Raw genomic sequence first — 21,374 nt, 5'->3', positions numbered from 1 at the left:
ATAGGATGCTCATTGGGACACATTTACCAAACTCACGTGGCTCCTACATCTGGAAATTAAAACGGCTACACCATCGACCCATTTCAAAACAAAGTTTATTTGTGTTTGTTTGTTTGGGGGGGGGGGGGGGGGGGGGGGGACTACAACCAAAACCATCGCTACAGTAAAATGAGAGTGTGATGGCACACGTTAGTGGGTCATGTTGAGAGCGTACCATGACACCAGGTTACAGAAACAGACTGACAGGAAGGCTCTGACATCACAAAGGTCAAAGAACACAGACGATGAGTACGACACGCTCAGACGGGCGCTTCATTTCAGTACTCGTCTCCTGCAGCCTCCATCTTGTAGCCGTTTTCACTGGAAACGTAGCCATCAGCTGACGGCGCAGACTGCTGGCCCGCCATCATCCCATCCTGGCTGTATTCCTCCATCTGTGGCGGCACTCCTCCATCATCCTCGTTTACCATGTCGTCTTGAGGGCCCATGTCATCTCGCAGGGAGCTGTGGCGCTCCTCTCGCCGCTCTCCCCTGTCCCTCTCTCCACGCTCCCGTTTGTGCTCCCTGTCTCTGTCCCGCTCCCCCCTGCGTCTGTCCCTATCCCTGTGGCTACGCCTTCTGTCCCTGTCCCTGTCTCTGTCTCTACGCTCCTCTAAGCCCTCGCTCGCTTCTCCCTCGTGTTCCTCCAGCATGCGCTCTCCGACCTCGGGGGCAGCTTCTCCTTGGCCGACCTCCTCCCCTCCTTCTGGGCCCTTGACCCTGTCCCTGTCTCTCTTACGATCTCTGCTCCGGCTCCTCCTCTTCCGGTCTCGACTCCTCTCCCTGCTCCTGCTGTCTCCTCCCGATGCCGCCCCACGCTCCCTTTCGCGATCTCGACGCCGGTTACTACCACTGTTTTCGTCTGCTGCTCCGATCTGTCGGTCCCTTTCTCGCTCCCGGGAACGGGTGTGGCGACGGCGTTCGCGAGATCGGGACCGGCGACGCTCTCTGTCCTTGTCCCTGTCCCGTTCACGGCTGCGTTCCCTCCGGTCTCCACGGTCACGGTCACTGTGAGCAGCACAGTTGCAATAAGTATTTACAGCAGTATTTTTACGTCAAATTACAAACGTAGAACAAAGACCCACCCCCCAATAGGACGGTCGTCATAGCGTGACGCGTCATCTCGACCAGAGTGCTTGATGTTGACATCAGCGCCGCCTCGCCTGGTGCCACCCAGTCCACCTCCTACACAAAGAAACCACAAACATTTCTAACATGTTCATGAGACGTCTGCTTTCTTAGGTGAATGTTGACAGCGCCACCTTGTGGAAACAGAGGCGCTGCACCTTACAGTCCCACAGTGGAGGGACGCCTGACGGCAAACTTAGAAAGCAGTGCTCACCTAGCCTGCGAGGACGCCACCCTTTGACAGTACGTCCTCTTTCCACGTCCACCAGGACCCTTCTGCCATCAATCTTCTTCCCGTCAGCATGCTTATAGGCGGCTGGAGAAGAGTAACGGGAAGAGGGAAGATAAAAGGTGAGGAAAGGGAGCGAGGGAATATGGCTAAGGAAACAAACAGTGCATTATTATACTGACCAGGAGCAGGCGAAGCCGACATGGCTGCTCTCTGGGCAAAAGTCGAAGGATAATGGGAGCAGACTTCCTTCCACCCGAAGAGTGATTGTTACATTACACGTTTCTTTTACTTACTCAGGGTCCTACACCAGCTCCACCACAGAGCTGCTGTTTTAAGCTGTGGCATGTTTGGATTCACTGCTGCTAAACCTTTGTGTCACCCGCTGACACGTCTACAATAAGTTTGTTTTCTAGAAGATTTAAATGCATCGAGCTACAAACTGTTGGTAAAAAGCTGCAGCAGCTTCTGTTATTACACAAAGCTGCTTTCATTTACAGGTTTGCTGAGAGCAACATACAGTAGGAACATCAGGACCTGGCAAACTGTCCACTCGTATACCACACCATGGTATGACCCAGGTTGAAGAACGTGCCACGATCCAGCTAAGCTACTTGATGTGTGGACCCAAGGCTAAAACGTTAGCATCCATGAGAGGGGCCTTACCAAAACCCACCAGACACAACATCATTTCACTGATAAGAGTTCAGAAAGGCTCAGGCCGAGCTTGAAGGCCTCACTAAAGTACCTCCACACCACGACAGTGTCACAGCACATCTACTTACCATACCCCGAACCCATTTCCCTCTTCAAGAAGGGTTTTACCACCAGTCCTACTGACATGGACCACGTGGGGAAAAGGAAAGGAAACGTGGAAAAATATAAACAAACCCAAAACAAACAAAACTGGGCTTCTTTGCAGGACTGGCTTTATCACAACTCCAACCTACTGAGGAAGAAATGTTCCTAACACTGGCATGCCATGGATGTGTAGGCTGAGATGCATTCAGATGTTATAAACTGGAGTTGTAGAAACTAGCAGCTGAAACTTTGGCCTGGTCACTTCCTGTTGTATTGACTGTCTGCCTGGATACGCAGTGAAAATCATTAAAGCTAAGTGAGAGCGAGGCTGAGAACCACAACGGTTTGTTTGTGGCTGCAACTACGCAAAGGGGCTGATCACATGACCCCGACAAGCCTGGTTGAGGGAAGAAAACCCAAACTGGGGGGGCTCATACACGACACTCGGAAACTTCAAGTGAATCATGTTAAAGCTGTTTTGCAGCCCCCCCCGCACTAACTTATCCATTTTGTTGGTGACCCGTCCTGGAACACTTTGACCTGACAGCACAGGAACCTCGTTGTTAACGTGTGGAGCTTCACTCTTCACTGTGGTGAACAACAAGATTATCGGAGTAAATAAATGATGAGATTAAAGCTTTTTGGTGACAGTCTGCAGTTTGTAAGGCTGCCAACTTAAGCATTGCAGCAATTTAGTGCTGTGCAATGAGAAAGACTGCAAACTCCACGTCACAACAAACTCCAGCTAATGCAAATGGCAGCCATTTAATAATGCGTGTGGCGCTCTCAGGCTCAGCTACCAGTCTGCCTTCATTAACCTGAGGTGACATTTAGGACAGGCGGTCGGGTGCGTTCAATGGTAAAAGTCTAAATAAAAGCTCTGTAGGGTCTGCAAGAAGGCGCTTTACCCATTGAACCCTATCCCTATGTAGGAGATGGAGGGTGGAAAAAAATCTTACCCATCATACAAACCCATTATACCAACCATATACTGAGCTGTGGTAGTAGGGTGTAGATGTATCATAACCATCATCATCTGCCAGCCAGCTCTGGCCAATAGCCATCACAGATTGGCGGCTGCAGTGGCAATGAGAACAACATACAGTTAATACACTGTTTACCCCACATTCCCCATCAGTTCATCCCCTGCTCCAACTACACAACTGTGATTCAGCAACTCTGGTCTTGAAGAGCTGATTGCACCAACATCCCAGAATGGCGTCATTGTGTTCGATGACACCATTCGACTAAAGAGACAGTATTTACTGTGGCATCGCCGCCAGCTTAACGTATCTCGCTAGTGTGGAAAGGCTGAATTAATCTCACCATGACCAGGGTTGAAGACCACCGATAGATTGTAAAACGTGGGCTTTGACACACGTCTGGTAAAAAACCCATTCAATGCTTGGTGACCAGTCTGACTATGTGCTTACCATTATAGTCCAACCGGGAGAGCTGCTCTTCCACAAAGCTACAAGGCCTAACAGTTAAAAAGACAATGTGCCTTTGACAGGCAAAGATGTTCAGGCTCACAAATGAAACAGTTGACCCCGCCCCCACACAAGATGCAAAAAAGAAAAGAACGCCGTCCTTAGACCAGACTGATGACACGCATCTCTCACACACACATGCGCACACACACACACACACACACACACTGTAGAGCTCCAGCACTAACCAGCAGCTGGGCTCAGCAGCAGTCACTACAGAGAAAGCTGCTGCTGCTACAGAGCTGCAGAGGAGAAGCGCCCTGCACAGTATTTGGTCTTTAAGAAACAAAACTATGTTTGGGTTCATATTGGTACTCACAGTGCATGTCTCTCTCATGCTCATATTCAATGAATGCATAGCCCCGAGGCTTCCCCGTCTTCTTGTTGTAGACTATGTAAATCTGGAACAACAGTAGAAGAAAAGAATATCACCATAGATATCATTACCGCACATGCTTCAAATTATACAGCGATATGGATTTTAGGCCATATCATGCAGCCCTGGGCTTGTTACAACCAAAGTAAGCAGAAGAGCATCCTGAGTGTGCATGCACTGACAGCATGCAGCAGAAAGCAACACGCCAGGACCAGGACACGCCCCTCTCCTGGTGGCTGCTTCCAGCAGGATAACACACCGTGTGATAAAGTGGATCAGTTTCTCCAACATGACAATCAGTTCATTGTGGATAAATGAGCTGAGTCACAGATCTGAATCCAACAGCGTGCTGCTGAAATATGGTGGAGCTGCAGTTTAGCATCATGAATGTGCAGCGTGCAAATGAACGAAGACGATACGGACTACAGTTCCTGAAGAATCCGTGTGTTTTTCTCTTCAGGTGAACACGGAGTCCAGCCTGTTACTATCAAGGTGTAGCTTAAGTGGCTGGTGAGTTTACACCTGAGCGACCTGCCCAGTGCACATGCGTTAGTCTGTCTTCATAACAGAAATAAGTACTGAACACATCGTCGATCTTTGATGTTCTGAAGGTGCTGCTGACATCAAAGTCAGTAACAAGGCGTGCTACACACACGCCAACACATCGAACCACAGCTGTCCAGATGTGTAGTAATGAAAGCTGGCAGCTGCTGTATGCACAAACCAGTCCGACGCTCCTCAGGTTCTGGACCTCCACACACGGACTGGTATTACAGCATCCAAACAGCCAGTACCACCAGTACCAGCTTGGCTCAACTGGACTTTGATCATTTCCATGACAATCGAGTACCAGCTAATGTGCGTGGGGTTGTTATAGCAACACGTGGTTTCACGTATGCGACACAGGAGCATGTGGAGGGAACAGCATACCCACTGCTCTGTGCGGGCTCGCTGTCAGACTCTGGGACCACGGTGTGTCGTTGTCAAGACAACAGAGGTTTGGGTTTGAATGAGCTCCTGATTCAATGACGAGGAGTTCAGTTTGGCTCTTCTGTGACCAGTTTATGGTGATTCCTTCCACTTCTCCACTACGGCCCAACACTGCTGCAGAGTTTAGATGTTTCTGTAACCAGTGCCACCAGTTTGGTCATGACAGAGCTCACTGGTTCTCCTCATAATGAGACGTTACTCGTGTGACGACACAGCTTTACAGGTTGGGATTGAACGAGCTGCCGTGACTCGGCCTTCAACACTTTATTTATGGACCGCCATGATTTCAATAGATGAGCTGTTTTCTGGAGAAAATCTCATGTCGGAGCAGCTTTAGAAAGACACGGACTCCAATTGGACACGTGTCCAGTACACGAGCCCGACAGTCAGTACAACTATTACAGCAGGTGGAAAGTATTCCAATAATCAAGAGTAACATTTCTCCTCCTGTAGAAAGTGACCTGATACTGTTAGACTGCAGAACAGGCTTAGCTGGATCTGGATGGCTGTGAGCGTGGCTCAAATATCCTCTGTTCGATTCACCATTGCTGCACTGCTACATTTGATAGTTAATGGGCAACACACAAAAGTGTGCCGATGCCAGCTGTGTACCGTACGCGACAGTTGAAAACAGTACTAACTGAATAAATAAGACATTAAGCACAACGTTACTCAGACGGGACCGTGTAAACGTACCCGTTTGATGGGGCCGTACACTTCAAATTCTCGGCGAAGCTTGGACTCAGTGGTGTCATAATTCTGTAGAAAGAAGATATTTAGAGTTCACACAGTTCATACAGGTAACACCCCCACCCAAAAACCCCACGCCCAACACACTTGGGCAGGCAGCTATTTGGATATACTAACCACTCGTGCCACGAACAGAGTCTTGAAGGCGTCGCCCTGTGCGTTGGGGTCATTATGAGGGTCCCCTGATAGCAGAACAGAAAAGCAACATTAGGCCAAATCTCCACATCGTGCAGCGTCTGCAGAGCGTGTGCCGTGTCAGGAACTTACAAAGCTTCAGCTCTGTCTCTACCACTGCTTGCCTCCTTTCAATCTTCTCTCGTCTCTACAAAAAGATTCACAGAAACGGTTAGTGCGCAGCTTTCTTAACGATCGTTGTCGTGTTCTCAGAAAACCTGACACACACAGACTTCACAGAGCTTCATCTAGTCTCTTTCAGCATTGGATTAAATTCATTTCCACCTCTAAATTCTTCACAAAACACCCCATAAAGTTAAGATGCATCCCGTTTCCACTGATCACCTGTCAGATGTTATGTCTACAGCCTGACTGGAGCCCCAGCTGTGGTAAATAAAGCAAACTGGACATTATTTGGAAAGAAACACTTTCTCTATAAAAAGGTCCCACAGCTGACAGTCCACGTCAGAGAACACAAGCTGAAGTCCAAGGAGTTGTCCTCAGAGGCTGATTGTAGGTGAAGGAGGCTACAGAAAAATGTGTGCAGTATTTAAGAGCCCTGCGGCCTCCATCGTCTATACATGGAAGACGTCTGCAGCTACCAGCACTCTTCCAGAGCTGCCTGGCTGATCTGTGCAGTTGGAGTTGAGGGTCTTAATCAGGAGAACCTGACTCTGAAAGAGCTCCAGTGTGGAAAGAAGAAGGAGAAGCAGCTCCCACGGTGCTCAAACCCTGTGCTGTCCAGCAGTGTGGAGAGAAACTGGCCTCAAAACGGTTACAAATGATCCACAAGCATGAAGGAACAACACGAATGTGTGCAGTGATTTGTGTGTAACGACTCACATGCTTCGATCCATACAAATGCAGAGCATTGATCATTTCCCCTTAATAATAAAACCTTCATATAGAAACGTGCACTCTTTTTGTCTGATGATCTGAAACATCTCAGTGTTACACCCGGACGTGAACACAGCTGACATCTGTGCAGAGCTAGCAGCGTGAAGCTCAGGCATGCAGTGTGACATGTGCGTATCGGGCGACTCATGCACACATATTCAAAGTTTTGTACGTAAGCAGACGCAGTTTCAGACATCTGCATGAACAGAAAGTCTATTCAGAGAGAACTAGTGAAGCTAAACTTCTTATGTGGTGTGTAAATGATTGGTTTCAGGTTCGGTTAAAAGCTTTTATAAGTAGTTTTACGTGTGCTCACACTGCTTTGCATTTGTGTGTGTGGACTGAAGCGTGCGAGTCCTCTAAACCCACACACATTTGTAACCTTTTGAGCCAAGTTTCTCAGCTTCTCTTCAGCTTGATTCTGCTGCCGGTGCTGTGGACGACGCCACGTTCACTCAAAGGTCCTGGACAGGCTGCTTCTTGATCCGTCCTCGCTCTTCAGTTTGCTCACCTGCCTCTTGTCAGGCGGATGCTGCTGCTGCTGCATTTTTCGTTTAAAAACAAAAAACTATCCAACCACATCTGCTTCTAAGTGAGAAGCTGCTCAGGCCTCGGTGCGTACTCTGGGAGCACCCTCTCTGATTTTGTGGTTAACTGGAGCAGCACGGGGTCAGTCAGTCACCTCAGATCTGAAATATGCCACCTGCAGACGTTTTCTGGCAGCAGCTGGCTGGAAGCACCATTGGTCAGAATCGTCTGAGTCGATGAGGACAGGAAGTGAACAAACTGCTCTCCAGCACAGCTCCCTCACACTGACTCCTCCTGTTCTCTATAAAGCTGTATAATGTACAGATCACTCAGTGACAGGTCTCCGGTCATATCTCTGTGTGGCTGTTTTTCTTGGACTTACAGTGTACTGAATATTTCTGATGTAATCTGAACTTTCTTACACAGTGCCAGTCTTACTGTCTGTCTGCAAAGCTTTCAGTCAAACCTTCTTCGCTGCAGGAGGAGCAGGTTGAACACTCACCTTTCTCTCCAGCCGCTCTTCACGGGTCTCTGCTCTTGTCGGAGGCGGTGCATCTCTCGGGTCCTGGTCAGAGAAAGGAGATATTTAACAGGACTAACGTGGGACGGAAGAAGAAGGGCTAACCAAAGCGCACAGCAGATTTTACATTCACCTCGAAATGTCTGATGAACGGGGCGATCCCACTGTACGGCTGGTTGTGGTGCTTTTCGTGGGGCAACTTCACCAGCTGAGGTAGGAAGGGTATTGGGTCCCGTGGAGCAAAGAGGGCCAGGAGGTTGGGTGGTAGGAACTGCGTCATTTTTCACCTATTGCAACAACAAGGGGATCACTTCATTGACACTTATATGCTGGTCAATCCGGGCATTGAAGCACGCGACAGCCCCAAGAGCGGAAGTTCTCGGTACATGCTAACTGTTGTCCCGATTACGACGACACTCCTACAACAATAAGGCGAGCACGCGTTTCATTTTCACCCAACATCTTCCTTAACTTACAAACAGCACGGCAACGATGTCTGAAATGTACGCGCTAACAGCTTTAAGTCCCATCGACTTGCTTAGCGCTTAATTGAGCCTTTCCAATTAGCCACCAAGCTCACTATGCTAACATGCAGCGTCCGCGGAGTCTTACCTTCTCTCCTCCAGTGTTTAGCAAATTTCAGATCATGTAGCAGATGAAGCGCGAGATCAGGTAGATCAGGTCCTTTGTGACGAACTTACTTCGACTGAAGGAGATAATATACGTGGATCTATTAGAAATAAGATTCTTATCTTCAGGGTACCCACAGCGTGCAGCGGCGACAAATAGCTAACTGTTCAGAGTTCGCAAATAAAATGGCGGGATGCCGCAAAATGACGAAAATTGTCGTAAAACGAATCGTTCAGCCAAGCTGATCGTAAAAATTAGAATTAACCGTTGAGTCGACATTATGATATTGTTGTGTTTATGAAGGAAAACAAAGTCAATTATGATGTTAATGTTTTATCTTGTGTAAACAATATATACATACATTTCGTCTTTTAAGACCAAACCAACCCTACTTCACTGGAAAAACGACTTAAACTTGTTGGTTAAATCTTTGACTTTAGTTAAAACAAAAAATGCATTTTTGTTTACTTTTTGGAAGATTTTGATTTAGTGAGTTAATACTCTGTTAACCTTTATGACTCCGTCTTTATATCTTTATTTTCTTTGTACAAAGTTTGCTAATTGGGAAGAAGTTTATATTTTCTGAATGACTCTAATATATGGTGCATTTTGTTTATATGTTGATTTTGCGAATAAAAAGTTTTGAGTCGACATTAATTTATGAAAAGAAAGACACACCCTCTGACTCTTCACAGCCTTTTATAGCGTATGCGCCAAAGCGATTGTTGTTCCAGAAAAAGTCCAAAATAACTGGATAGTTTTGGTTCCTTTGAAGATATAACCAACAAAGAGCCTGAAACGAAGCTACGACGGAATATTAGAGCTACTTTAAAAATCAAGTCAAAATATGCAGATTACAGTTGTTTCAAGGCAAACTGCCAATAATTCATTTGTATTGTACATTAATAAAATAATAACTTCACTCCCCGCCGGATTGTACAGCCCGATCCGGCGGGGAGGTGTGGGAAGCCAGGTCGGGCACGCCACTTCTCTTTTGTCTTACTCCTTTCTGTCACCTTTTCTATCCCTTTGAAGAAGTGAGGCTCCATAAATGCTAAAGAGGTATTATTTGTCAGTTGCAGTGAATAGAAAATAAACTGTAGGAAACTAAGCAGAAGAAAGAAGAAGAAAAATAACATTTTAACATAAACCAGTGACACTCTGGGGCCTGATCAACCCTGGCTGGGCCTCCTTGGATGAGGGTGTCTAGTGATAATGGCCGAAACACCTGATGAATCCAAGGTCCACTACTGACCCAAACTGGTAAAGTGTCTTTGCTGCCTTTCCTCATAACAGCCATCGCTTAAGATTATCTCCATTTAAAGCAATGCATTATCCGGGACTGTAACATCGAGTCCTTTTTACTGAATTATTTTATTAGGGTCACAGAAGAAAAACACATTATTGACTATTTTGAGAATAAAGTTAGTGGACTCGTATTTGATCACAGTAACGTAGGAGGGATGTAAACACGGTGTGATGTTGAACAGGTGGTGCAGAGAGCTGCGTGTGGTCAGAAGGAAACCCACGCAAACTTGGAAGAGTGGATTTGTACAAAATGAAATGGCTGGTAGTGGACCGATGGCCACAGCCACGTGCAGTAAACCGGATGTATGGTAGGTAGGTATCGTTTCTGCTTTAACCCACAACACTCGTGTTACAGTTTCAGTAAAACTTCACTACTTTCACGTCTAGTTGTTGCAGTGGCGGTGGAGTCACGTGGTTCCACGCTCCCTGCCCCGTGCGCGCTCCCGTTCTGTTGGGGACAGCCTGGCACGGCACGTGCCTTCCAGATGAGCTGGAGCCGGTCAAACAGATGTGTGGTAAACGCTTCCGCTAAACCAGGAAGTAAACACCGGATATTCCGTTTGTGTGGCCACATTTAAACAGTTCGTCTTTCTTGTTGCTCTTGACCAATAAAATATTGAAAAGCCAACTGCTGCCCCCTTGTGGCCAAGCACCCAGCCTACAGGCAGCTTGACTTCATTAGGTCGGGCGCGTTTAGCTCCCATTTCATGCACGTTACATTTGTAACTTTCAGGGTTTCACATTCTTGTGTCTTTCAAATAAACTAGTAAACTAAATGAAATGGTTGTGTTTCTCTTTAGCTTACGCTGGTAAGAAATGTCCAATTACACACATGAAGTTCTAGAAAATGCCACTCTTATTGGTTAAGATGATTTTAGAATTCATTTTATTCCATAACAAAGAAATGTGTTTTGGACAAATATTACACACTAATATTTGACTATTGTTGTAACATCACATCCTGGTAGTGTAGTCGGCCTGTGTCTCTTCTCTGCACATGAATCCAACTTGGAAAATGACGTGTTAGTGGATTGTATGTACATTTATGTAACGAAGGTCACGTGGGGCCATCATGTAGTGTTCACTAAGAACAGCTGGGGCCAACATAGATAAGCGATCGACACAGCTGGCCAGAGTTCGTAGTTATATACTGTCTGTTATATTATTATAGTTTAGTCTACAGGCTGTGTCCAAGTTCAGGGGCTGCAGCCTTTGAAGGACCCTGCCCAGTCTGAGGGTGGTTAAACTGGACGGTCTGGCCTGTGACGTGAGGCTCCAGCAGCAGCTACAGCTGTGGTAGACGGGTCGAAAGTCCTGAACAGTCTCTCTATGAACAGAAACAACTGACAGAGAGCAGACAAAATAAATAATACAATGTTTACCAGTGTTAAGCAACATTTATAGTGTGTTGGTCATTTTATAAAGAGACGGTATAACTGTCAGTCTCAGTAACATGCACAGAATACACAATAAAAGAAGTGAGACAGCAGTGACCAACAGCCTACAAGCTGCCTGTAAAGACACAGGGACACGCAGTACTTCTGTTTAGTATTGTTTAACTCCTTTGGGTGTGCAGCTGGGTATCACATCTCCTCTCAGTCTGGATGTTGATATAAAGGAGAGGAGAAACATTTAATTCAATACTATTAAAAAAGGTCCTGTAATTAGTCCCACCATTGAGACACTTCTAACAAATCCAACCAACAAAAACTAAGAACTAGACAAAGGCAGGATTTATTGCAGGGTTCAATCTGGGACTGTATTAGCTCACACTAGACAGGATCTACTTACTGAACCTTGAGTTCATGATACATTTGGAAAGGAATATTTACAACATGATTACAGCGATGAGGATACATACTTCTACATGAAAGTATAGGCAAGGGAAGGAAACAATAAAATTAGGCAATGACAATCAGCGAGCTGCTCACGTATTGAGCAGATTGTGGCAAAGGTGGAACCCCCCCCCCCCCCAAAAGTCTTGTATTAGGCAGAGGGATGCAGCGCTCCTGGCTCCCTGTCATCCCTTTCTTCCTCGTCCATTTTGCGCCCGTGTTTACGGAAGTATCTGTAGCGCTGAACATACAGCTTCACAAGGTTGCTGACTTTGACTGGGTTGATTTCTCCAGTGCGGCTGTGGCAGATCTAAGATAAAGACACAGTGTGATTAAACAGTCAGTAACAACTCAGAACACAAGTACATAGCTTCATTTATGGACGCACAGATCAGACATTTTGACTACATGTTGGTCCAATCCCATCATAAAAGCTCCAATGAAAGAGCAGGATGATCCACTCAGGTGCACTACACAGCAGCAGGGCACTGCTCGGCAGCTGATAGCTAGCATAGCAGAGAGAAAGCTAACAGCAGAGGGTCAGCAGTTACAAAGTACTCCACACCAACAGCGTTCCTTTGTGTGTCTGCAGAGTGTGACTGTGTTCATGTGAGGCTGCATGAATGAAATGCACAGATGGTGATTCTTTGTTCTTACGTTCTCTGGAAGAGCTGCCAGCATGCTCTTACTGCTCGTGATTAGAAAACCTGATGTCAGCAACCTTATTTATAAGGTGTGTGCGGATGTGCGAGGATGTGTGCAGGTGTGTGCGGATGTGTGCAGGTGTGTGCGGATGTGTGCAGGTGTGCGCAGGTGTGCGCGGATGTGCGCGGATGTGCGAGGGTGTGTGCAGGTGTGTGCGGATGTGCGCAGGTGTGTGCAGGTGTGCGCAGGTGTGCGCGGATGTGCGCGGATGTGCGAGGGTGTGTGCAGGTGTGTGCGGATGTGCGCAGGTGTGTGCAGGTGTGTGCAGGTGTGTGCGGGTGTGCGCGGATGTGCGAGGGTGTGTGCGCGGATGTGCGAGGGTGTGTGCAGGTGTGTGCGGATGTGCGCAGGTGTGTGCAGGTGTGTGCAGGTGTGTGCGGGTGTGCGCGGATGTGCGAGGGTGTGTGCGCGGATGTGCGAGGGTGTGTGCGCGGATGTGCGAGGGTGTGTGCGCGGATGTGCGAGGGTGTGTGCGCGGATGTGCGAGGGTGTGTGCGCGGATGTGCGAGGATGTGTGCTTATAGGAAAAGCAGAAGAATAGACTCGTGCCAGTGTAAATAAATACAAGCTGATCTGAGACTAATGCAAATAAACTTTGCTAATAATGTCAATATTCATATTAGTCTTAATTCTTCTTAATTCATATGATTTTACTGATAAATACCAATTCACTAAATGTATATTATTTATTTGTTAATGCGTTACACAAAGGCGTGGTACCATCTCAGTGGAAACATCCATAGTTTCACTGTAGAAACACTGCATGTTGTAGCCACACTGTCAACTTTACGCTGCTGTAGCGACAAAGTGCAAAGTCAACATGAGCCATGTGATCATAAAACAGTGCTACGTGTGGTTGGATTTGTGTGTGAAGCTCACCTTATGCACTGCTTTCCTGAGGATGTCTTTGTATTCTTCCTTGTTGATGTCTTTGCGTTGATAGTAAGGCTTGATCGCCAGCTTGACCTCCTCTACTGCCCGCTCCTGTGTATGCAGCTTCTTCAGGTACTGTGCAATTCAGGTAAGACTCATGTTAAATAAAGGAACCCACACAAACAACACAGCAAATACAAAAAGGCCACAGCTAAACCCCGTCCCACCAACACAGGAAGTTCAAGCTTACCTTATCCGGGTCTTTGCTCTCATTGTCCCATCCAGTGTCACTAGAACTCCCAGACACACCTGTCATCCCCACAGGTACGATGGAGGGTGGAGTCTGAGCGCATCCACCAGCTATTGACGGGTGCAGGTGTGAAGGTGGAGTTTTAGTGCAGCTAACCAATGGGAGGGAGCCGTGCAGAATGAACTGGGCTGGGCTCAGTCCAGGAGGTGGGGGGAGAGAGGGAGGGGGAGGAATTTGTAAGGATGAAGAGGAAGAGGACGCCGAAGGAGTGAGAACATGCTGCTGGGCCTGGTTCTGATTGGCCTGTGAGAGCATCTGCACGTGAGAAAGGAGACAAACGAGTCGACGGTCATTCAAACAAGAACAGGATCATCGTTTCAAAAAGGCTGCACACAGGAACACAGCAAGGTCCCACAGAGGAACCAGCAAGGTCCCACTCTAGCACAGTGTGTGTGTGAGTGGAACATGCACTAAAATGTTCCTCCCCCCTGCAGATGAATGAAGCTCCACTGAGTCACCTGGCTGGTTGCTTGAATGAACTCTTGTGCTTTGGCTCTGCTGGCAATATTGGCCTCTTCCATTTTGAAGAGCAGAGCAGTCACTGTGAGAAACAACAGACTGTTTAGGGAAGCAGACAAACATACATGTTTTATAACAGGGCAGCATTTAAAGCTATAGATTCATATGCTTGTCTAAAAGCTTAAAATAGTGCTGCACAGCCTGTGTCAGTCTACACTTTACCAGAAACCTGGAAAATACTCCGACAGTGACCAGCAACATGTGGAAAATCTGAACTTGTCCTAAGTTTACCCCCCCGTCCCCTCTGATAGGTTGTCCCATGAAGGAAAGTAGCGCTGCTGCTGTCAAAGCTCTTCTGGTCGCCTCTTTGCTACCACTGTGTCACACATGCTCCCTCTGCACACATCTATTCTGATTAATCTGTAAGTTACTGTAAATTGTCCAGCAGCATTAAAAAAGTGTTCTGATGATGTTTAACCCTTTAAGACCTACCATAGAACCAAGTCCGCCAGAGCTTATATTATATGTTTACATGCTGTGGAGCCATTTTTGGGAGCATTTCAAGTTGCTATACATCAATACAACCATTACAGCCTAGATTTTAATAATATGTCTGCATTAAGTGCATAGTAATTACATAAATTGCAAAAAAGTGCAATAAACTACAAAAAAATTGAAAATCGTTTTTGTTTTTTTAACATATATTTCTAGTTAGAGAAATTTAAGAGGCTTATCCCTCAAAACTGTAAATACAAAGTTGCACTAAATAGTTTCCCACCACAGGAAATTTATTTTGAGTGTCTTCATAGTTTTATTTTTGAAATACACCAATTTTTATACACTGCAGGAAAAACGAAAATAAATATTATAATGCAAATTTGCAAAAAAGCAGCATATGCATCAAAATAAACTATTTCCAGCAGTGCAATATGAGTCCTAAGCATCCCAGAAACCACACAGAAAGTCATAAAGTCAAAGATAACTTTTAAAAACACCAGTATAGGCTCATGAGGCCTTGATGGTAAAAAAAACCAAAACAAACTACATTCCCACATAGGAAGTGTTACAAACAGCTGATCGGATCGGCAAAGCGTGTTTCTGGAATATTATGTTTTTGTTGCTGCAAGTGCTTTTTATGCAGTTTTTGCAAAACTATATGTGGAAGGAAACTGTGACCGAGGACAAGCTGATGGCATAAGATGTAAGTACAACTCCTCCGGTTTCATATGCAAAAAAAATTATTGCGCTAGCTCACGTGGTTGCAGAGCTACCAGGATTTAAAAATAGTTACGCAAAACAGAGCGTGCTGCTCTGACCAGTTTTAAAGGGTTAAGTGCAAAGGTTGAGTGAAATGCTGGCGCAGTAACTCTTCCTTCATTTCCTCCACAACACTAAGAACTACTTCAGTAATCTGATACACTTAGGTCGATGTGAAGAAATGCTGGTAACAGCAAAACCCTGTCAGTGACGACCTGGTTCAAAGAGGAGAGACCATGTGACCAAGCTGCCCAGCTGTGCACACTACTAACAGTTTAGTTTCTACGTTTGAATAATGCGTCTTCCCTGCATAGGGAGAGTCAACTTACATGCTAGGACACCTCCGGTTGTGCAGTCCACCCCAGTCTGGAGACTCCAGGGAAGAGTGGGTGCAGGAGCTGGAGGGGGAGGAGGAGGCGGCTTACCAGCAGATGAAGAGGACACAGATGAGGATGGGTCAGAAGAAGACAGAGGTAGAGCCAGGGAAGGGAGACCACAGACGGTTGAGGACAAGGAAGAAGGCGAGCCCAGAGATTTTGACAGATCGTCCTGACTTGGCAGCTTGGCCGTGGGTGGGGCGCTGCTGAGACCAGCTCCCTGTGAGGTGGCCAGGTTGGAAGGACTGGATGCTGGTTGTGTAGGACTAGGCTGCTTTGGACAGTCCTCAGTTAAGAAAGAAGGATCTGGAGTCTTACAGCTGCTGTCCACAGTTTGAGAGTCTGGTGAAGACTCCCTGGTGTCCCGCAACGACGGTACAACAGGTGGCGGCGGGGTCTGAGGAGGTGACGAGGATGGTGGGAGCACACTAGTGGAGGAGGATGTGGACGAGGAGGAGGAGCAGGGTGCGGGGCCGGCTTGGCCAATATGTGGACTGACCGACTTGCTCCCATCTCCAACGCCTGACTGAACATCTAAGGAGACACCCCCGCCCCAGGCTTCGGACATGACTTTAGTTTGGCTGCTGCCTCCGGCGGCCAACCCCGCTGCTTCGGCCTTTTCTCTCGTCTTCTTGGCCAGGCGGCGGCGCCGCTTGGTTACCAGAGAGGATGAAGGGGAGGAAGCTGAGGAGGAAGTGGATGTAATGGAGCTGGGTTTTGCTTTCTTGGATTTCAATCCTGCAGGACCGGTCAGCGATGATGGCGGTGCGGATAGACCGCTGCGTTTTCCCATACTGACCAGGTCTTTGCTCCGCCCACCCAGTGACAGCGGTTCTGAACAAGGTTTCAGAAAAGGTGACCTGCTTTCATTGTCCCTGCAGAACACAACTGCAATCGAGCCACCCACCACAGACCCCCCAGCACTCCCTGCTGCACCACCTGGGCCGAGAAGGTCCATGTTCAGTTTTCCAGAGCCAACCGAAGACCCCGTGGTGCTGCTTACGCCTTCGCGCACCAGAACCGACACTTTCGACTGAAGCTTTCCTTTCTGACTAGCGCCGCCTTCTTTCTTGGACTTCCCAGAGCGACTCGTGTCTTTTCTGCTCTCTTTGTCCCGGTCTTTGTCTTTTTTGATCTTCCTGGTTCGCTTTGCTGACGGGAAGCCAGGGGAAACAGAGGCAGATCCAGAAGAGACCATCAGTGAAGAGAGGCATTTGCTTTTGGTTGTGCTGGCAGAAGCCGAAGCTTCAGAGCGGGCGATTTTCTTCAATGTGCGAGATTTCTTTTTGGGTTCATGTCCAGCCTTGGGCGTAGCTGTAGCTTTGGGGCTGGGGACGGGAGCCTCTGGAGGCAGAGCAGCAGGGGGCGTGTCCTCCAAAGACGGGTAGTCTGAGTCCAAAGCTTCACCATCCAAAGACAACACGTCAATCTCCAGTTTGTCTGAGTAGCGGTCGGACTCATAGCTGTGGTACCTGGGCGGCGAGAGCGACTGCGAGCGGCTCTGACAGCTGCCCTGTTTCCCCGCCTCTCCAGCCGAATGCCATTTCCTCTTCTTTTTACAGGGCTTGTCCGAGTCCTTTGTGGCCCTCCCGGGAGAGGATGGGGCAAGTCTTGGCGACCCGGGAACGGTGGTGGTCGTTGTGGTGGTTGTGACCGTAATGGTTCGCTTAATAGCGAAGAGGTCAGACCCGCTGAGGTCTTGGATGGACGGCGGTATGACGGGACGACCGTCTCGTCTCCTGTCACGTTCCCTGTCTCTATTGCCTTCTCTCTTTTCTCTGCTTCGTTTGGACCGCTCTGAAACGCCTCGCTCTCGGCTCCTTGAATGATGTTTTCCCTTCCTTTCCTTCTCCCTCTTTCTGGAGTTAAAATCTTCCTCCCGTCCATCTCGTCTGTGGCTACTGATACGATCGTGTTCCCTCCCTCTGTCCGTGTCTCTGTCCCGATCTCCAGTCCGGCTCCGGGGTTTATCCCGTTCCCTCTCTTTGTGCCTTTCTTCAGACAGGCTGGAAAACGACCATCTGGTGTGGCCGTCTCTTCTTGAAGAATTGCAGGACCGTGAAGTCTCTGGGCTGCTGTGCCATCTTTTCTTCCTCTTGCGACTGCTGCTCCTGCTGCTCCTTCTCCCTTTATCCTCTTTGCCCATCTTTTGCGCCTTCTTCTTGCTCAGCTCCTGACCCCACTCTTTGCCTTTCCTTCTCTTCTTTCTTCTAATCTCCTTTTCTCCGTCTTTCCTATCTTTGCTTTTTTGCTGGCCCTTGGAGCTTTTGGAGGGCTTGCAGCACTTGCCACCCTGATCTTCAGGAGGCGTTAAAGGGGACGAGGATGTAGAGGTTGGAGGATGAGAAGGAGGCGGTGGTGGTGGCGGCGGCGGCGGCTGGGGAGAGCAGGGTGAAGAAGCAGGAAAGGAGAGATATCGTTCCTTCCTTCTGCTGACCAGCTTCCTTCTCAGATCCTCGACTCCCACCACAGGCTCATCCTTGAGCTCGCTGTCTACTTCCCAGCTGCCCTCTGTGCACACGGACACAAAGCCATCCCCATCGAGCACTCGAAAGATTCGCTCTGGCTTTGACCCAAAGAAGGAGATGCTGGGAGAACTCAGGGGGAGGGGTTCCTCGACAGGTCGCTTACTGCTGCCATCTCTTTCAATGGCTCCAACGATCTCGCCCTCCTCTATCTCAGAGTGATCTGAATCAGCTTTCATGGTGCTGCAGTCCACCCTCCTCCTCAGAGGGAGCTGAGAGCTCAGACAGGCGCTTGGGAGGTCAGTGAAGGCGTCCGTGGAATCTGGAGGTTCCTCCACCTTCTCCTTTTCTTCTCTCATAGTGTTTCTCTTCAGCACCCTTGCTTTGCCGCTCTCATCATCAACATCTGACGCTGGGGAGCCCGTGGGGTCAAAAGGATCGTATTTCTCCCCTTCCCCCACCTCCTTCATCTCAGTTCCTTCTTTTGCTCCATTATTTGGATTGAAAGGATTGTACATCACCCTTTTCCTCTCCGGTTTTTCACAGTCAGCACTTTGTTGCATTAAAGTGTGAGGCAAACAGTCTGAGGAAGTGGTACTGCATGTAGGTTTGGAGAGAGACTGCGTAGCTGTAGAGGCAGAGCTGGAGGAAACCCTGGCTCTCTCTGTTCCATCGAACTGGCTTTTTACATGGCTGGGATAAACTGATGTGTTGGCACATATAGAGGAGGATGTAGACAATGGAGAAGATGGACCGGTTGAAGGAGATGATGCAGAAAATGAAGGTGAGTAGGAAGGAGGGCTCTTTGAGGTCTCTTCAACTCCACCTGGGGAAGAGAAGGCCCTGGGCCTCCTTCTGAAGCCTGATGCCAAAGTCAAGTCCATGAGCCAGAAATACTGGTGGGTCAGAAAGTGAGGGAAGTAATGCTGAGACACCTAGGGCGTGGCAGGTCACACCGGAAAACAGGGCTCAGGAACCAACCTTGCAGAAAGAAGAGAACATGTGTCACCAAACGTTACACTATAATCCAAGTGGAACGGCTCCCTGGAGAGCCCATGATCCTGACACATGAATATCATGGAGCTTAGACTGTTTCTACAAGTGTGTTGTCAAAGTGAGGGCATGTGTTCAGTACAGTACGGAGAGACAAAGAAAAGACTGAACAAATTTGACTGATATTGTTGTTGTTACAAAGAGCTAAACATGCATCTGCAGGGACTGTAATCAGTTTGGAGTCCCGTCATATGAAGCAGAAGACCCGAGCCAGTCTGAGGGGTCCACCGAGCCCCACTGCGCTCTCACCGGGGTGAGCTGAGGGAGGAGTGGACCCCACACCGGACCAACAGACACATTTCAGTCCACGCTCATTGAACACAACCATTAAAAACTGCGCAGCACATGACTGCGTCTCTGTTGTTTACACGGTGGATTAAACGTCCTTCTTCTCTGTCGGGATGCTTACGTGACTTCTGAGTTGTAAAAGAAAAGAACAACATGTTTAGCTTCCATATTAGCGACTTATTTCTCAGTGCTTGTCACAGATAGCATTATCATTAGCTGTCCGTGGCCGGACAGCGCGTTGGTTGCTTTACAAAACATCTCTCCGCCTGGCGTTTTGACCATTAACTCCATTATCTGTAATGCGGATTTGTCAACGGTCGCACACTCGATTGATTATCAGACGCTAAAAATGTCTGGCGGCAGATTTTCAGTTACCCATGTAGCTAATTAGCTTAGCGCAGCTAGCAAGAAGAGCAGTATGTTGACGGGTTCCCTTCACCCCGGTAACCTTCTGCCTCAGGCCAGAGCCACCGCTGCACATCTACCGGCTGTTACTTTGTCAGACATTCAATCAAACCAGGAAATTAGACATATGCGGCTTTTTGTGGTGTTTAAATACGTACCAGGATTTAAAACGGGTCTGTTCCACCAGTCACCGCCATCTTCCCTCCGTGAAACCGGACGACAAAGAATGATGGGAAACGGAGTGAATATCAGGTGCTGCACAAGAGCCGCATACATCATTTAACACACGTCATTAAAGCTGCCTTTGATGTGCCGTGATCGCGACACTGTTACACATTTTAACAGAACTACAAACTGGCTTTTTAAAAAGTGTCTCTTTTTGTAACCACTAATTAATTTCTGCTGTGACTGATTTACAGACAGCTGTCTGAAGTCTGCTACCTAAACCCGAACTTATAGTTCAAAGTAACATGAACACGTTTACTGTCATAGCTCACCTTTACTTACTGCTCCCCAGGTAAAAAACACAGTAGCTGCTCAGCACATCCAGGCTCAGCTGGCTTTGAACATCACCCATCCATCCGGTGTCTGTCTATCCCAGCTGCCATAGTGTAAGAGCCCGGACAGGTCATCCACCTGCTGCAGGGCTAACACTCATATTTACACTTGTGATGATAACCATGCATGTTTTTGGACTGCAATAGCACATTGGCGTGAACAGAAAGAACCCACACAGACATAACAACATGCTATCCAGTATGGCCACAGCAGTGCTGGGAGGTTTTTTCCTCATATCTTTAGAATATAATTTCACTCCCCTTCTGTTTTTCTTTTCCTTCCTCTTTCTTTCTCCCTTTCCTATCCCTCACTCATGGCTGTCCCGTCTGTAACAAGTGAAAATAAAATAAAATAAATAATAAAAACAAAGGTCGATCAAATGGACCAATACGGCAATGCCATGATGATCCATTTGGCAGAATAAATCCATTGGGTATCCTTGTTGGTCTTCAGACAACAATTCTGACGGCTAAAGAACCAAATGGGACAGGAAAAAATAAAATAAAATAAAAAATATATATAATTTCACATGAAAAAACTTTTTTTTAAATACTAACCTTGCTGCCTTTTCTCAGGATTTTTTCTCCTTTTGGCTCTTCGGTAAAACACACATTGCTGTGACATGACAAACAAACATGTTCATATTAAACGCACAGGTCAGTTGTTGGGTTACCCACATCTCTTTTAATTTGTCAGCGGTGTGTATGCAGACCAGTGGTAAAACACCACCCGTGTGCATAACTGAAACAGAACAGACTGAGCCCAATGTTTCTGTGCAGAGTGTCTGACGTGGACCAGCACGCTGCTAACACCTGTGCAAAGCTAAGCTCTGTAGAGTAAACTACAGAAACGGACTTCACACATCAAACAACCACACAAAGCCATTTAACACAAGCAACATGAAAGCTGCTGTCACAGATACACTCTTT

The 21,374-nt window shown here is 47.5% G+C and overlaps 2 protein-coding genes across 3 annotated transcripts; both read right to left on the bottom strand.

Moving 5' to 3' along the window:
* Positions 1 to 126: 126 nt before the first annotated feature.
* On the bottom strand, positions 127 to 8,759 carry snrnp70 (small nuclear ribonucleoprotein 70 (U1)). The gene is made up of 10 exons (XM_006807851.3): positions 8,535 to 8,759; positions 8,056 to 8,209; positions 7,905 to 7,967; positions 6,071 to 6,125; positions 5,921 to 5,985; positions 5,750 to 5,812; positions 4,007 to 4,088; positions 1,382 to 1,483; positions 1,125 to 1,224; positions 127 to 1,047 (listed from the first exon to the last, which is right to left on the bottom strand). The coding sequence occupies exons 2-10, from the start codon at positions 8,200 to 8,202 to the stop codon at positions 318 to 320; spliced, it is 1,407 nt and encodes a 468-aa protein (XP_006807914.2). The 5' UTR covers positions 8,203 to 8,209; positions 8,535 to 8,759; the 3' UTR covers positions 127 to 317.
* Positions 8,760 to 11,237: 2,478 nt separating this feature from the next.
* scaf1 (SR-related CTD-associated factor 1) lies at positions 11,238 to 20,124 on the bottom strand. Of its 2 annotated transcripts, XM_006807852.3 has the most exons (6): positions 20,046 to 20,124; positions 15,629 to 19,122; positions 14,042 to 14,124; positions 13,524 to 13,838; positions 13,280 to 13,408; positions 11,238 to 12,005 (listed from the first exon to the last, which is right to left on the bottom strand). In XM_006807852.3, the coding sequence occupies exons 2-6, from the start codon at positions 19,023 to 19,025 to the stop codon at positions 11,847 to 11,849; spliced, it is 4,083 nt and encodes a 1,360-aa protein (XP_006807915.2). In that variant the 5' UTR covers positions 19,026 to 19,122; positions 20,046 to 20,124; the 3' UTR covers positions 11,238 to 11,846. The 2 variants fall into 2 exon arrangements, with proteins under 2 accessions (XP_006807915.2, XP_035771272.2); XM_035915379.2 differs by lacking the exons at positions 11,238 to 12,005; positions 13,280 to 13,408; positions 13,524 to 13,838 and having other exon boundaries at positions 14,042 to 14,141.
* Positions 20,125 to 21,374: the final 1,250 nt, after the last annotated feature.

This window comes from Neolamprologus brichardi, unplaced genomic scaffold (assembly GCF_056152115.1).
Source record: "Neolamprologus brichardi isolate AB-2024 unplaced genomic scaffold, ASM5615211v1 NODE_ptg000031l+_length_7269946_cov_1, whole genome shotgun sequence".
Taxonomy (NCBI): domain Eukaryota; kingdom Metazoa; phylum Chordata; class Actinopteri; order Cichliformes; family Cichlidae; genus Neolamprologus; species Neolamprologus brichardi.
Note: the sequence above shows the minus strand (reverse complement) of the source record. Positions and strands in the feature narration are given on the sequence as shown.